The sequence below is a fragment of the Felis catus genome, chromosome C1, assembly GCF_018350175.1.
Source record: "Felis catus isolate Fca126 chromosome C1, F.catus_Fca126_mat1.0, whole genome shotgun sequence".
NCBI classification, from domain to species: domain Eukaryota; kingdom Metazoa; phylum Chordata; class Mammalia; order Carnivora; family Felidae; genus Felis; species Felis catus.
This window is the reverse complement of record NC_058375.1, coordinates 91,494,140-91,512,198: the sequence shown is the minus strand read 5'-3', so window position 1 is coordinate 91,512,198 and position 18,059 is coordinate 91,494,140. Positions and strand designations below refer to the sequence as shown.

The following is an 18,059-nucleotide window of genomic DNA, read 5'->3' as shown; positions in this document are numbered from 1 at the left end:
TTCTATTTGCTACTAATATATGTATCTAGGACAGTCTCGATTTCATCACCCTGATCAAGGACTGAAAATGCAGCCCTTCCAATTTGACTCCCCAACAAATTGCTAATATATTTTGTTTGCTTAGCAGCTATTTCCTGGTTCCTCCTTTCGCTCATTTCCTCCTCCATCTGTATTCATTAGAGTTTAAAAGGAACATCCTGTATGTAATGAAAGAAGGTGGAAGCCAAAAATGTGCCTTTTTTTTGAGAAGAAAGAAGGCAAAAGAATACAATTTTCTATTAAAATAAACTCCTATTTATACATGTCTATATATATCTATAGGCTAGATGTTAATGTGAATTTAACATTGCACTGCCTCTTGTGAATTTCATTGCCCAGTTTTTAAAAGTTCTATTTCTTCCTGTGTAATCACACTGCTGTCAGTCTCTCTCTTTTATTTATTTACTTATTTTTGAGGTTACAAGTCAGAAAATAATTACTGCTCTAAAGACAGACAGAGAGCAGGTTGTTCTTAATGCTGCTAGAAATAATTGTTAATTTGTAAAGGATTAAAAGGGGAAGCCCCAACAGAGAAAATATACTGTGATGTGGAAGAGAGAGAGAGAGAGAGAGAGAGAGAGAGAGAGAGAGATACACACAGAGAGAGAGAGAGATTCAAATTTCTGCCAGTCAGTATGGAGAAACAGTAAAAGAAAACAAGTCTGTTAGGGGTTGCAATACTGCCTTTATGTATTTCTCCCCCGGCCTTCAACACAACTGACGTACTAGTCAGTTTCGTTAAGAGGAGCAAAAGGGAGACATTGGAACGACACCTGCAGCACTCAGAAGTTTTTAAGGCTTATCATTTATATTCCAAACTGTGATGGCAGCAAAACTCTAGGCTTCTCTTGGGAGAGACATTCAACCTAAATTTGATGAAGTGCTTGTAACTTCTATGCCATCTAATTTTCCCCTATATCTTTCACTCTAATATTTCCAGGGCACTCTTCATATTAGAAATAATATTTGAATCAGGATTCTTTCAAAGACATGGCATTCACAATAATGCTGTTATTCAGTGCTGAAAAATAGTATATGGGATTTTCCCCCTAAACATGTGGGGTTTTATATTGCTAGGAATTTTACATGCTCCTACCTTGTTTTGGGTTAGAAACCTCAAGGGAAGAAATATTCGGCCATATCCTATTAAACTTTGGAAGATCTGCATGCATCAGGAAAAATCAGGGTATGTTATTTTCAGCTATAATGTCATTTGGTCTAAACAGAAACTTATATGGACAAAGACACAAACCACACATCTGCTCTTTAACTTGGCTGTGATGCACTTAACAAAACATGACTCCCGCACCAAACAAGAGCAAGCAATTGATGATTCCCAAAACATTGAATGGACATTAAATAGATAGCCCCTTCGCTAACAAAGCTATACACATTTACTTTTGCAATAAACTAGAGTGTTCTTACAAATAACCAAATAGGGACTTCAGCATTTCAAACTGTTATATAAAGCTGGTGCCTGAAACTAGAAGATAACGTGAAAGAAATAATTTCTCACTGGAGGATTCCATTCTCTGAAATTTATATTTACAGATATGAACTGGTTGCATTAGTCTTTCATGAGAGATTCTTTGGGGTATGTTTTAAGTGTGAGCCATTATCTCTGCAAAGAAGTGGATTTATTTCCTATTTTTATTTATGCCATTTCTCAGAGAAAGAAAGGGAATACTGGTGATTTCTGGCTTCTTAGTATAGCTAAGGTTTGTATGTACGGATGTGTATATGTCTTCATGTTTTTTTTTTTTTTTTTTTACTTCAACCTATGTTTCTAGAGTTTTTGGCTCCAATCCAGAGGTAATTATAAGCATTGTTACCTTGAGAACTGATGTTCTTTCTTTCTTAGATTCACCAGTATATACATATTAGAAAAAAAAAAAGACTCTGGAAAAGCAGAACATCTAGGTTTAGGATTGGATGCTTTGAAATTATTTTTGCTAAGGTGCATAACTATTAAAGCAGGCATTTTAGGACTCCAATCTACCACCCATTCAGATCAGCTCAAAACTACACCTTCCGTGTGGTCCTCTGGGACTACCCAAGTCCACAAAAAGTGCTCTCACCTCCAAACTCCTATAGCATGTTACTGTCTGTGCTCCTGATTTCTCATTGATATGGGGATAAGGCATGAGTTTTAATATTGTTAATTTAAATTTCATAGGTCTATTTCTCGTCTCTGTAATTAGATTGGATCTCTTTGAGGAAGGGCAAAGCCTTGCAGGAGGCCTCAGTAAATATCTAATAATTGAATAATTGATATCAAGTGGCTAGGCCACTGTAAACAGGTATTATCAGATTGTTTCCTCCATAATTAGATTATAGCAAGTAACATTCTTGTAAGACATGGTACTTTCGCTATAACTTTGGTATTTTAATATTTGTTAGAAAAGCTGATCTACTGTGTGTGTGTGTGTGTGTGTGTGTGTGTGTGTGTGTGTGTACACAAAGGCAGATGAAGTCTTAATATTGATATTACTCTGTCAAAACTGCAGAATGAAAAAAGTGTAATAATATTTTCCACATTTGTACCCAACTGTTACTAAATATATAGATACTTAGTAACATGTATCGGCAAAGTAGGCAACTAATGTTGCTTTTCACCTGAGCATTTTGGTGCTGGGTAGATGCTGAATTAACAGAACAAGGCTACTTAAACAGTGCTCATTACCTCTGAAAAACTATAAATTTGCATTTTGAGGGAATGAATATGATTTCTAGAAATTACTTGGAAAAAAATTGTGGGTTTATATAGGAAATATATTCCTTCACATTATTAGCTTCAAATTAAGAATATTTTAGTTTGTTGAAATGGTTCTCTCCATATTTTTCTTATAGGAGAGGCAAATACAGGTCATAGTGGGGCTGCTGTTTGTAAATTTGATGTTAGGTATTTAGTGACTTGATGAAATTAAGCAATATGATTGTTTGGTTAATAAGCTCTGCCAAGAAATTTAAGTAAAGACCGGCATTTATACTAAATCAATTTAAAAGTGAGTTTTGAAAATTAGCTTCATAAATTAAACTGTATCCCATATTCTATTAAATATTTGTTTATGCCTATTTTTAGCATACTCTTTTCCTAGTGTTTTATAATTTTTCCCCCTAGGATTCTGAGGTTCCATGTTAAGGAATGTATAAAATATATAAAAAGTTAACATAGGGCATTCTACTTTTGAATCGCTAACTACCTGACTATATGGAATTATCGAGGTAGACAGCTCAGTCACAATCTGATCCATACCTGGAGTGTAACTTTCTTCTGTATTGTGTACTTCAGATGGTTTCTTGGGGGGAAGGGGAGAAGGTAGCCCTTGTATTTGCCTGGGAATGTAATTAGACATTCCCCCCCCCCCCCGCCGCCACCCCCAAAAGTTCCATTATGTGGGATGCCTAACTTTCCTGAACACTCAAAACTCAGAAACACCAGCAGTGATCCCATTGGAAATCCCAATCTAATCTACACATATCTCTGATGGGACAAAATTTTATGTGCTGTTTTTCCCTTGGAAGGAAAAATGTCCTGAAAAAAAAGTCACTGAAATTTGTGCCCTCCCTCCCCCCAGACTCCTACAGCATGTTACTGTTTGTGCATGCATGTTCCAATATTTGGTCCCCAGGAGTTTTTAATTTAATATCTCATCTTATTTTTTAAAATTTTGATTTTGTCTTATAATTGCAAGGCTAAGTAAGAAAACAAAATTAGGCAGTTACTCTCCATTTACTCTTGTTACTCTAAGATCCTGGCTCAAATAAATATTTAATCAATATTAATAACAAATGTTTAATTCCCAGGAGTAAATTAGGCACATTGAAGATGATTTTAATAGTATAATTGAAACAAATTCTATGTTATCATAGCCAATTCTAATGAAAAATCTTTGCATAACATGTAGCTTCTGATAATTTTTAGCCAGGGGGCCACTTGTTTTGAGTAGGTGGAAATTGAAAATAGAAAAAAAATATATATATATATATATATATATTGCATTAAAACTATTGTATTGCCTCTTTGGGTGACCTGAGGCAGAATTTATTAATTTCACTTTTTCACAAATTAACTAAGGCATATCTTTGGGCCAACATGAAGGTCTTAAAGTGGTGGCTTGTTGCAGGGCAAAGGTCACCGTGAGTCAGAAGAATCAGGTTTGGTCCCAGTACTGCTACCAAGGAATTGCCTGGCTGTTAATTTCTCTGGACTTCTATTTCCTTATAAATAAAGGTGCTGGACTAAAAGATCTCTAAGGTTTCCCTTAGGTGTTAATTTCCATCCCTCTAGGAGTTCTCCAATGGTCTAGCAGGGCCCCCACTCAAGTTCATGGGAGGATGAGGCCTATTGGGATGAGGTACACGCTCTTTGGAGACTCTAGAGGACTAAGAGGGAAGGGAAAATTATTGCTGCATGTTTTGACAGTGGACATTTCGACTGTCATAGTGAAACCCAAACTGGAGTTGAGAAATTATTATTGGGGTGAGGGGAGGGATCCCTCCATGTGTCCAGTGAGGTTGTAGATGGCTAGTCATTCAAGAATAGCCTTCTGTGGAAATCCCTATTTCTTAAGGATGCTGGCACAATACATCTGGGAAAATGGACTGGACTCATTTTGATAATCTCCTTGACTAGATTCCAAAGACTGGCTCTAGGAGTATAGAGACCATAATCACATACTCCACAGCTGTCCCCTTACAAAAAGCAAAAATCTCTGGAATGTCAATCAGATCCAATTACTCTCATTGTTGAATTTTCAAAGTGCATCTATGGGAAGCTTAGAAAATAACTATTTGGGGAAAATTTTTTGAGATATGGTGCAGGTAAGTAGAGCTTGGGCTGGATTAAAATCCCAGCTCTACCACTTGGACAAGGAACTTGTCTCTTTCTTGATCAAAAAAAAAAAAAAAAAGGAAACTCTCTTTGTCTTTCTCATCTGTAAGTTAGGGATGATGACACTATCTGCTGGTTGTTTTCAAGACTCAGTGAGTTAATACTTGCTCGATATTGTAATGAGCATTTAAAAAATGTTAGCCCTTATGATACCATTTGTGGTTGCTATTGTGACAAAAATCAGATTACTGTAGTATTAACAGTTCTTGCTGAATTGAATTAGAGAAAATAATGTGCTCCCCCTATTTTTTGCAATCTTAATTATTCCCAAAGTGAGTGGTACTGATAGGTAAAAAAGCTCACTTAAGATGTAGTTTACTTTAGGCCAGTTTTAGGGTCTCTATTGATTAATACTATTGTTCAGAAAGCAATGGAAATAGTTTGGGATACTGTGAAAAAGATTTGATTTTTAATATTAATAGTTAAATATATAACGTTAACTTTCAAATTTCTTTCAATTTGGGGGCACATCAGTTTAGACTATGAATCAAATATATATGTCATCTGAATTCTGTTTTTCATCAGGGAGAGAATTCAGAAAACAGTTTGGTTGTGGCACTTGAAACTCACTTTCATGAATCAGAAAAAATGAGATTCTAGTTACAAGAGTGAAACTTTGGAGGAAAATTTTTCTCCTCTGTGCCCCAAGGAAAACTCTGCACTATACATTGGAGGGGACTATGTTGGAATGGCTGAAATTGACCATCTATTGCTGACGCCATAATCAAACTGGAAAACAAGCTTGAAGCAGAAGGCTGAAAATATGTTATTCACATCAAGAAAGCTTTAGAGGTAGGGTTGTTTTAGAATATTAAGTTGTCCTCTTATCATCCATAGCACTCAGTTTGCAAGAACTATAGGCAACTTTCAACTCACTTTGTGGGCACCCTTTAAAAACAGAGTAAATTGTGACCATGATTTCCCATCTTTTTCTAGAATGGTGCACCACATAGAATTTCATACTTTAGTAGTTTCATCAAATGAGAAGGTGAGTTCTAATATCAGGGTAGAATGTGAAGAGTCCTAATCTGGAAATTGGATATTGAGCTGGAATCCTACCTTGGCCACTGCCCGGATGACTTAGACATTTCATTTAAGCCTTCGTTGCCTTATATACTGTAAAATGATGATGTTGAATGAATGCTCTTTAAGTTTCCTAAAAATACTAATTTTTAAATAATTTTTTGGTTCTAAAATATGGTGGGAAGCCACCATGGGTGCCACCATGGATATGAAAATCCACTCCTGGGGGATGTTAGTGAGCCTTCATTAAACATCCTTATTCAAGGAGTGTGAGAGGAAAATATCAGGTGGAGGCAAAGTCATAAGGTCCTTTGGGCCTTATATAGTTAATGCTTCTGTTACTCAGGGAATCTGGAAGCATTATTGATGCCTAGAAAGGAATCTATAGAAAACCCTAAAGCTTTCCAGAAGAAATCTCTAGGGCCTTGGAGGTAATCTTGCCATCTTCATAGCAAGCTGCCTACCCTCAGAACTGCCATGTCATTAAACTGATGGGAAAGATATAGTTTAATGTGATAGTGGTAGGTCTGTCCTAGAGATGGCATATAGAATTTTATTTTTGCTATAAGTGACTATTTCAATAAAGAAAAAAATTTGGATTTTTACTGTCATACAATATGAACAAACATGTTTCATAATTTGCATAGAAAATTTCATGAGCTGTCTTTCTTGCGATCTATAATATACCTGACATCTATACATCTCCCCTCTTGCTCAGGATGTTTAGTGGTAGAGGAAGGGCATATATTAACATGGAGGTCACAGTTCCCTACCCCTTCTACTCAGACATGATGCTGGCAACTTCTATTGACAACATAGTGAAGTACCAGAAAATGAATTTCTGTTTTTCTCCGGGACACTAAATTTCTCTGTGCAAAAATGGGTCAATTCAGAGATCAACAGGTCTAAAGTGCAGTGTGGTGGACTAGAAAAAGTCTGAGGTAACAGTCAATAAATCTAGAATTTTTCCTTCTGAGCTCTTCCATTTGGTGTAATGTTATGAGCATAACTTCTGGAGTCAGATGGGCCTTCCTGCTTGTATTACACTGGTCAAATGACTCGGCCCCTCTGAGCCTCAGATTCACCATTTGTAAAATGGAATTCTGTAGATATGTGGGAACATCTCCCTCCGGTTGTGAGCAAAAGCACTGCCTAATTCTTCCTGGGAAGTGAAACACTTAGTTGACCAGCTCCATATCTATACTCCAAGAAGATGTCAATGATACCCACACTCTTAGCACAGGAATTCACAGTTACATGTTTGAGGCTCATCATGGGGCCTTTCAGAGATCTTGCTGAATCTTTGTTTATGCTAGGAATTTCCAGATGCCCCTACACAGAGATAATAGCAAAGGTGCAGATAACAGCTCACACTTAAAAACTGGTCTGGCACTCTAAATTCACCTGGGAAAAGGTTAACACATGAAAAAAGTCAGTTTGCTCAAGGTGGGTGATTTTTGATAACATTACTAAACCTCCCAATTCTTTTTTCTTTAGGTAGGGGGTACTTCGCCTCCTTCACTGTAATACTTGATTTATTCTTCAGGATTAAAGCAGCAGCTATATCCTAATGTTCATTCAATTTTAGGATAACCACAAAGGTTTCATGAATGTGAAATGCTAGTTACACAAATATGAAATGGATCTGTGATGAGGATACTGGGTACATGATATAACAAAGTCCCAAAGGCATTTCACCTGGGACCTGAGCTTTCCTTCTAGAACATCAGCAAACAGTTCAAAATTAATGTAGCACACCATGCAATTTGCCATATAGCTACACTAGCCTGATAATTTTTTTCCTCATTATATAAAACCTAATTAGTTAAAGGGCAATTCAAATGAAACTTTTATTTGGGGGATTTAGAAGTATTAAAGCAAAGGGAAAAAAAAAAACAAACACTGCAGATGTCTAGATAGATGAACATGATTACTAATAACCCTTGGGTGGGGAAATGATTAACCTCATTATTTTCCTCATGATCCAGGTTTCTACAGCAAATCGGTGCCAAACAGAAATATCTGGATGCTGTATGGAACACAACTTTTACAAGGTCTCCAACTGGCATCAAATATTTTCAAGTATGAAAACATCTCTGGGCTTTCTCAACAGGCTATTGGATCCCTGCAGCTAGCATCTCCCTTGTTCCACAGTCCCGTCAGTTAAATAAAATTAGAGATGAAGTTTAACTCCATGATGAAGGGAATGCTCATTATAAGAGAAAACAGGAAAATGGAATATTTCCTGTAAGTGAACCATGATTTCTAATTGAATGAGGTAGAGAGGAGAGGATATCCAAACACTTCCACCAATATTCTATGCTTTATATATCATGGTCTCAGCCACTTAAAAGTAATTTAAAGAAATAATGTATACTTGGGTTCACAGAACATTTACATCTCTCTTTTGTTGCTTTTCTAAGAAATATCTTTACTTATTAAAAATTTTCAAGCTGTCTGAAATGGTGTTTCCTGATGTGATCTTCCATTTCAGTGGCTGGCCTACCTTTAAGCTCGGACTCATCTGTCATCTGCTTTCTTAAGTGAGTATAACCCACACAAAGCTATGTGCACATTAGGCCAGTTCTTATTCTAATTATGGTCTGTATAATGTTTAACATATTAGGGAAATCACTTGCTTTTCAGGACTAAGGATCAGATAATATATGCTAGAAGGTAATCATTAGTTTATCACTCTAGCAAAAACATCCACACCAAACCAACTCTTAATTTGCATCATCAGCATCAACAAATGTTCACTTGGGTAAAATTGTGAATGTTTACTTATCAGTGTGTGATACATTTTATCAAAAAAGAATGAAACCTGAATGAATTACTGCCCCATTAGGTAAAGTAGTAACAGAGATCACAAGGCTCAAATGACTATAGATATATTTTTGGGATTCATTAATTGCTGACAATATCACCAGTATTTTTTTCAGCCATGGTCAAAAACACATCAAAATTACCAAGTTTTAAATCAAGGACCTTTGAAATGATTGGGAAGCCTATTTCCTAATAAATAGCCAATAGCAGGTACAACAAATGATCTTAATGAGAAATTTGTTTCAAAAACATTTTTAGCAGATGATCGGAAAGGATGACCACTCTGTCGATGCATTTGAACCGTAATACTGGTATTGACAGTTTGAGATCTATACTGAAATCTATCAGGGCTTGAAAATCTTTAGCCATTGTGTATATAGCATACGTATGTGAATTTATGGTTACATAAATCAATAATTTACATCAGTAGTATATATCATTCTCTTTCCTTGATATATGCTTTGGTGATGGGAGTCTCATGGGTATTACATCTGTTATAATGGCATTGTCTATGTACTTGGTGGAATTATGCTCATTGCTTCTTTCTTTGGGATAAAGGCCAAAGCCCTGGGAAACACCCAAACTTAGTTAAAAACCCAAGCAACTCCCTCTTCTCTAGCTTATACCTTGGAAACCTCCTTCCTGCACCCTGTGGAATAGGCCGTGAGTCCTCTATGCAGGAATTCTTGCCCTTTGGAGAGGAAAGGAATACACTAGTGCACACAAGGAACACCTTATGAGGAGCACCACAAAGAAGGAATGTGCAAATGCCATTTAAGCAGCCTAGAAGATACAATCATGTTTGATGGTTTTATCGTAAATCTCTTGACTTTAAAGCCAGCAATAGGCAAGCTAGTTAGTTGTGTGTGATGTTGGGTGACTCCTGGAAGCTTTTACATCCTGTTTGCTGGAGAAATCTGAGGAAACACCCACTGAGCTCCAAACGGAGCTGCCAAAGGCACAATGAGGTCAGGTTACAAACTATCACTTTGTTAGAGGGTTTTCACTAGGCATTAAGGAGTTAAATTTTCCTAGGCTCCTGATTAAAAAAAGGTTGATACATTTGCCAAAGGCACAACAAAGCATCCTTTCAGGTCACCACCCATTTCAAAATAAAACAAAGCCAAACAAAAGTGGGATTTCCTGAATCAGGGTGTAAAAGGTCAACATCTGCTGATGCTCAGAGATGGGGCATGTGGCGGAGGCGGCCGAATGAAATGTCCAGTGAGCTGTACAGTCAGAGATTCCATGCAACACATGACTGACACTGTGAACAGAAACACACCCCAGCGCCAAAGAACTACTTTCCATCCATCCATTTCTGAAGATTGGATAGGCCAGACTGCCACAGCAGCCTCAATAGTCTGTGCCAGCTTGCTTCCATTTGGTTCCTTTTGCTCACAAATGCATATGCAAATGAAATTGTCAAGGCCTGAAAGGAGCCTACTGTGGGGTATATGTATGTGTGTGTGTGTGTGTATACACACACACACACATATGTATACACACACACACACACACACACACACACACACACACACAATTAGGCAAATGCCAGAGGAGATACTAAAGCAGAACCCGGAGACTACTAGAGCTGAACTTTCTCCATCTGCAAGTCTGTAGCACTGATGCCATTTCAATAAGATCATAAAGGCCATGCTGTAGCATTAGGCCGGTATCTAAAAGGATGTGAACACTACTTCTATTTACAAAGCTGCTGATTTTCATGGCATTTAACATGCCCAGTGCTTAACAAAGCTGTGTCGGGGCCTATTCACAAGCTTAAGTACACCGGGTTGCTTTACAAATTGGAAGACCTGCCTGTGCATTTGTAAGAAGGAGGAAGTTGTTTTTATCCAAATGATCCGAGTATTGCTTTCAGGATGGATGTTGGGTTTTGCAACACCTCAGCGGCTGTTGTTTACACTGCAATCACCCTGGGTGGCACAGCACCCATGAGGAAGTCTGGGAGGGGTGAGTGAAAATTCTTCCCTTCACTTACAGCACATAATCTTGGCTTTTTCAGTATTCTATTTTGAATCAGTTAATCTAACAATTGTTCAAAGGTTTTAGCCATCAGAGCGAAAGGCTGAGATATATAAAAACCCTGCTCCACAAAGCTGTGGGGCATTTCCTTCATGAGCATTTCAGGCTTGGTGTTGGGGTGTCATTGTTTTCTATGTGAAGAAGGAGCTATAGTCTGTTTCTCCTATGACAGCTGGGAGGATGCTGTCTGCCATGGCAGTGGGAGTTTCAGTTGCTTCTATTTCTACTAAAAGATTTCTTGCAGGAATTCTAGTAGCCGGATTCCTAAATTCTGCATATATTTTTTAATACCCCATTCTCTATCAAACTTAAGCCTAAGTAGTCAGGAAAAGATGGATCGCTGTATTTTAGGAGGGAGAAATGGACATACATTCTCTCATTCCTCCAGAAAACTAATGGTCGCCAACCTGCCTCTTTCAGGCCTTCACAAAGACTGGAGTGCAATACATTACTAAAATTCCCTCCCCCTGGTTTTCTTGGGTTCTAATAAATATGCCTAAAGCATTTGTTGGTATTCACTCTCTGCTTTTAAAAATTACAGTAGAAATCCATACCCAGTCCTAAAGAGAAAGTTGAGTTTGTTGTTGGTTACTGAGTATGAGTACACAGGACTATTTATACTTTTGCTCATGAGCTATGGTTACCTCAGTAACTGCACCTCTGTAAAGGTAGCCTTCATTGATTAAAAGTAGTCAGGAAAACTGTGGTATTAGAGGAGTTATACATGGATAACTGTTTTATCTGTGCTCTCACCATATCTGTGCACAGAACAAACACAACAGTTCAATTCACAAAGAAAATACCCTTTCCATCAGAAATGGACACTGGGAAAATAGGTCTTAGGAGCCCAACAAGAAAACAGAACTAGCCTAGACTTGGTTTGGTGATTTTCTTTTTTTTACTTACTACCAATACTGGAAATACTGGGGATACCTGGAAAGAAAGAAAACAATAAAGAAAAATCGTTAGACAGTTATTAATACATGATATCTTTAACTTAATATAAAAATCTCAGAAACTTAACACTAAATAACATTCAGATCATTAGGAAATATGCACAGAAACCGAAAGACATATATTCATCCATCAAAACCATTTTTGCTTTCATTCTAGAACTCCTGAACTTATCAGGGTTGGGAAATTAATGCTCAACTTCAACAGCTGGTTCAAGACTGCTTCATGACATCAAACATTTTGTGCCTGCCTCTAAGGTCAATAAACATTTTGTGGCACTGTATGTGGTTCAAAACAGATTTTAAGCTAGGCTTATGTTCCGGGCATAGAGTGCCAAATATACACTGTGTGGACCTGTGTAAATATCTCCACACGTGCAACAGATCTCTTTAAATGTGTTATGAGACACATATGTTAGCTGTTGAAAGTCATTTGGCCCTTTATTTGATTAATTTCGCATAACCATCATTTTTAGCCCTCTTTTACTTGTCAGATATGTGGATTAAACTCTGTAATAGAAACTTAATTGAGCAGAATAATTCAAGAATACATTAGGTTGTTCATATTGATCATGCAGTTCATCAATTTTCTCAGCTTCCACTTTAATTTACAGGTTGTGCTAAGGTGGTGGCACCATTGCAGAAAGCAATGGACTTGGTACAAACGTGGACATGAATTTAGTCTGTCCTGAGAGCAGGGGCATGGGAGCCAGGCTGCCTGGGTTTGAAGCTTTGCTCTTACACTCACTGATTGTGTGACCTTGGGCAAGTTGCTTACGCTCTCTGTAGCTTGGTTTCCTACCTCTTAGGGTTGCTGCAAAGATCACACAAATTGATACATATAAAATACTCAAAATGCTGCTTGGCAGGTAGTGTGGACTACATGTGTCTTTACTATGATTACTGTTATTGATATAGTGGGTTCATCAAGCAAGCAATACAATGAAAGATACTGCTAATTAAGAGTCAGAGATTTATATCTTCTCCACTAAAGTTGGGTAGGGGTATGGATGGGAGCCTGAGATGGGAATCAGACAGAACTGAGAGGCCAGCTTTGCAACTGATTAGCTGGGTGATGACTTCAGGCAGGTTCCCAGCCTCTCTATGCCTGTTTCCTCAACTGAAGGGGGCTAATACTACCTACTGCATAGGGCTGCTGTGAGGATTGGATGAAACAATCCATAAAAATGTCTGACACATGGTACACTGTCAATAAGTGATAGCTGTTAAGGAGCTGTTCAGACTTGTTCTCCACATCACTGGTGTGCTCCAAACAGGTGGTAAATGTAGGAATCATTAAACTTCTATTTTAGTATTTATCTTTGAACAACTGCCCTCTGCTTGTTTTAACATCTGACATTTGGCATAACCTACTTAATCATCGTAACTTACTCAGAAATTTCTAGCTGTGTATTCTTTAAAACCAAGAGCCATTTTCCTATTTCCTAATGGGGAGGGGTATGAAGGAATTAAAGCGTACCATGATTTTTTAAAAACCTTGGAAGGAGTGAAATTTTATTTTCAGTTATTAAATACATTCAAAATCTCTTGATTTTTAAATGCACAGGGTTTATGGCGCTTCAGCTTAATTACTGATTACTCTTCGACCCAAACTGGAAATCTAAATTTCCATTTCTGTGTTTTAACTCTGTCCTCTGAACTGAATTTCATGCTGAAAGCAATCTCTTCAAAGGACTGCTGAGTTCCTGACCGATACTTTGGCAGACTATCTTTGCTGCAGCGTGACAGTGACTTGGTACTGAATCTATCTATCTATCTTTCCTTCCTTCCTTCCTTCCTTCCTTCCTTCCTTCCTTCCTTCCTTCCTTCTTTTCTTCCTTCCTTCCTCTTTCTTTCTTTCTTTCTTTCTTTCTTTCTTTCTTTCTTTCTTTCTTTCTTTCTTTCTTTCTTTCTTTCTTTCTTTCTCTTTCTTCCTTTTTCTTTCTTTCTTTGTTTCTTTCTTTCTCTCTCTCTTCCTTCCTTCCTTCTTTCTTTCTTTCTCTTCCTTTTTCTTTCTTTCTTTGTTTCTTTCTTTCTCTCTCTCCCCCTTCCTTCCTTCCTTCCTTCCTTCCTTCCTTCCTTCCTTCCTTCTCTTTCTTTCTTTCTTTCTTCTTCTTTTCTTTCTTTCTTTCTTTCTTTCTTTCTTTCTTTCTTTCTTTCTTTCTTTCTTTCTTTCTTTCTTTCTTTCTCTCTCTCTCTCTCTCTCCCCTTCCTTTCTTTTCTCTTCTTTCTTTCTTTCTTTCTTTCTTTCTTTCTTTCTTTCTTTCTTTCTTTCTTTCTTTCTTTCTTTCTTTCTTTCTTTCTTTCTTTCGTAAATCCCCTGTTGAGTGAGGTATAATGGCAGCATCACAATTTTAGTATCAATGGCAGAAGCTCCAAATTCCCCCATGATTGAAAATCCTGCTCCATCAGAACTGCTTGCCTTTTGTAATCCGTCAAAGAGAATGGAAGTTAGGATGGCAGAAAGAGACTTTTCGGGTGTTTTGAAACTTACATGGAGTTAGAGGGCCATGCATAATGCAAGGCGAAGTTCTCAGGATGTTTGGCCAGGCAGCTGGAGAGAGAGCGAACCTGCAAGACTATTTAATGCAGCACTTGCTGCAGCTGAATACGGTAGAACGATGCAGAAATGTTTCCATTCCTTTGGGGATGCTAGCGCAGGAAGAAATGTTCACTGCAGCTGTACAAAGCTTGCCAAGCAAGGCCATTCTGAGACCTTATTTTCCTCAGGAAGATGTTTTCCATTACCTAACATTTTGGATGCTTAAAATTCAGCCCCTTCCTCATTTTGTGGCTTACAATTTTTGGGGGTAGTGTCAGGTGAGTCACTTTCTATTCCATTGCTGTAAAATGGGAATTCCTTAGAAAAGCCTTTTAAACAGTTTGCTGGCATAAATATTTTTGAAGTAGAAAATATGTGAACACCAAGGGATAGCCATTAGTACATTTTTGAATGTTATTATTACTATTATTTTTCCAAATGTTCCTTATTGTACTGTCCAAACACCTTGGTCTGGGTTCTCTGCAGACAACTAAAGAATTTAATAAACCCATTACAGTCATTAAAAAGAGTAAGGTAAGCCATGAGAAGCCTTCCAAGAGTAAGACAAGAGGGCTGTCATTCATGAAAGGTGGGCTTCTTTGGGGTCTGTAAAGGATGAATAAATGAATATAATTTCATCTGACAACACAGAAAGTGCCCATGTACCACGGGGATGAGAGTCAGATTATCTAGACACATGTTGGCAGTTCTGAATCACTCCCTGTGAAGTAATAAGTATTAGGTAAAGAATATTTTTACCCTTAAAATTGAGCTTGGAAGTTATTCTTTCCCTTCTTTTTTCATCTCCCTGATGTGAAATAGCCACTCCCTGTGATCACACACCTCTTTGTACAGGCCTCCCTAAAAAACTTATCAACTTACTTATAATTGTTTGTGTGTCTGTCTGAGAGGTCTGAAGGATAGTCACCATGTCTCATTCCTTTCTGTATTTCTAGTATCTGCCTGGGACAATGCCTGGTACAGAAAAGCTGCTCAAAGTATATTTGAGCAAAACTTTATCACTTGTTACCAAAACAGTTTCTATCAAATGAAAATACTTTTGGCCATAATATGATCTTGTCCCCTATAAAATGTTCAATTGAGATATTTCTCAGAGTTCAGAGTTAATGGGTACTTTTGTTCTCTCTGAACATTTACTTCATTCTGATAGACAGAGTTATACTATATTCCTTGCCTTCTAGAAAGTGCAGTGGCTCAGAACACAACCTGGTGCTCAACTGGGTAAACTCATTTAATATTTGGCTTATTTGCCTTCCATTCCTTCTTTCACATCTTTTTTTAACCCTCTATTTGGATACTCTTATTTGTATTTGTCTTTTCCCCTAAGCCACCCAAGGGAAAGTACAGATTTTGTGGAGGTCTAAAGCATATTCAAATCTGGGAGCTCTCTTTGAGAAAAAGAATATTAACTTTAAAATATAAAATTAGATATAAAATTTATTTTTTTAAGGTTAGAAGGATTCTGATGAGGAATCCTAAAACTCAAGCTTCATTAGGTTAAACCTCACCTCTGAAACAACCTCAAAAATACTTGGGAAAGATAAACAGATGATAGGTAGACAGACAGGAAGCACGATACCAGGTAGGCTAATTCAGAAAGAGTAATTTAAAAATGAAGAGCAGACAGGGAGTTAAGAAATAATCTCATCGAGCTTTTCATTTTAGAAAAGAGGAAACTGAATGCACAAAGAGAAGAAAGAGAGAGCCTTGCCCAAGTCAACACTTTTAAATTCAACATTGGAACAGTTAATTCCTAATCCTTGTCTGATTAGACACTGCTGAACTTGCACTGAGGAAATGAAGCACAGGTATGCATGAGTTTGAGAGGAAGGTTCTGCAATACATGGTATATAGAAAATGCTCCTTCAGTCAGAGATACACACCCACGTTGAATAAGCCAAAGGGTTTCGTGTATCAAAAGAATGAGAAGGCACTTAGGGCTAGTTCTTCCTCAACTGTAGGCACTTATGGCTAGTCCTTCCTCAACTGGCCCTTCCACTCCTGTATTTAGTTTAATGTTTGTTTTAAAGGAATTTGCTACAATTAGGGGGATGAGAACTTAGTAGAATTATACAATCATTTTCTTCTTCCCGTTCTCCTCTTTCTCCTTCTCCTTCTCTTTCTGTTTTCAATTTTACTAACCCTCCCACCAAGTAAATGGCTAAAGGGGGCATAGTTAAGCAACATGATGGAGATCGCAAAAATAAACATCCTAATCTTCCAAAGCAGATTAATGCAGTGCTAAGAGTCATAACTCCTTCTGAGAATCAATGCAAAGTCGGCAGCTTTTCATCAAGAGGAAATCAGAAGGGACACAGATTTGGCATGCCTCAAAATGAGAGGAAATATTACCACTGTTGTGATAGATGGTTTGAAAAAAGCCCATCAAGTAGATGGCTAGATCTTCAGGGGAAGCCAGGCTGCGGCCATCGGGAGCTATAATTTCAAAAAACCCAGTTGAAGAAGAGGTGGGTGATGAGGAAGAAAACACTCTGCAGCCTCATTTGTATTCCGGGGGAATAATTTCCAATGTCCTTCCAGCCCTAATCCCTGGTCCCACTGTGTTGATAGGAGGCACAGTGAGTTGTCTGCCGGGAACTTGAAAGTAAAGGAAATAAGGTTGCCTTCATAGAATTATAGTGTGAAATCACCATATAAATGATCCAATCAAAGATAGCTAAAGTCATCTTACAACAGAAGGACCTAAGTGTATGTGATTGACTTGACATAGGTGACATCAACCTGATGTAGCCTATTGACAGATCTGAAGAATGGAAGAATGGCCAATCAGAAGGGGGAGGCCTAGAAAGGAGCAGCATCCCAAGGCATATGGTAGCACTGCTGGCCCAGCACTGTTTCAGGAAGAGGGAGGGGCAGCCTGAAAGCTTTCAGGCCTGCAGTGTTCTGTTGGCATTAAGGAGGCTGACTCTGTGGCAGGATGGATGTGTCAGGATGTTTCAGTCTCATGTTATTAGCATTAGAGTCATTTAAATTTCCTGATGCCATGCTCACCAAGCAACCTTCTGATTGTTATCTGGCTCTGCAAGGAGTCTCAATTACAAGGGAGAGAATACACTGGTCATGAGGACTTAAATATTCTGAATACCATAACAGTTATTTCATATTCTACGTGAATAAGCTGAGATCTGGACATAATTTATCTCCCTACATAGCTGTTATCTCCAAAAGGAGGATTTACACATCCGGCTGGGATGAGTCCATGTGTTAGATCTCAGTGAAATTATAATGACAATAGCATCTCATTCCATTGTGTGCTATGTGTCTGCCTCTGTTCTAAATACCTTACATGCATTTGGGGCACCCGGGTGGCTTAGTTGGTTGAGTGCTGACTTCAGCTCGGGTGATGATCTCATAGTTTGTGAGTTCGAGTCCCGCTTTGGGCTCTGTGCTGATAGCTCAGAGCCTGAAGCCTGCTTGGGGTCTGTGTGTCCCTCTTTCTCTACCCCTCCCCCACTCGTGCTCTTTCTCTCTCAAAAATAAAATAAAAAACATTAAAAAATGTAAATACCTTACATGCATTAATCCATTTAATTTTAATGACAACATTATGAGGTCAACACTCAGGTTTATTCTATGGATGGGAGAAACTCAAAAACAAACAGCTTGCCTAAGATCATCTCTTAAGGAAACTGATTTGAATCCAGAGATCCAGGTTGCAGAGCTTGCACCTGTAACAACCACTCTATACCATCTC

The 18,059-nt window shown here is 37.9% G+C and overlaps 1 protein-coding gene across 9 annotated transcripts in view; it reads right to left on the bottom strand.

Moving 5' to 3' along the window:
- The window catches only part of NTNG1 (netrin G1), a 338,068-nt gene that overhangs the window by 60,492 nt on the left and 259,517 nt on the right, over positions 1-18,059 (bottom strand). For 7 of the 9 annotated variants that reach the window (XM_023258950.2, XM_019837529.3, XM_019837532.3 and 4 more), the window contains one exon: positions 11,735-11,761. In XM_023258950.2, coding sequence (XP_023114718.2) covers positions 11,735-11,761 — 27 coding nt within the window. Of the gene's footprint in view, positions 1-1,135; positions 1,202-11,734; positions 11,762-18,059 lie in introns of all 9 variants that reach the window. The other 2 variants (XM_011285034.4, XM_019837535.3) reach the window with 1 other exon arrangement.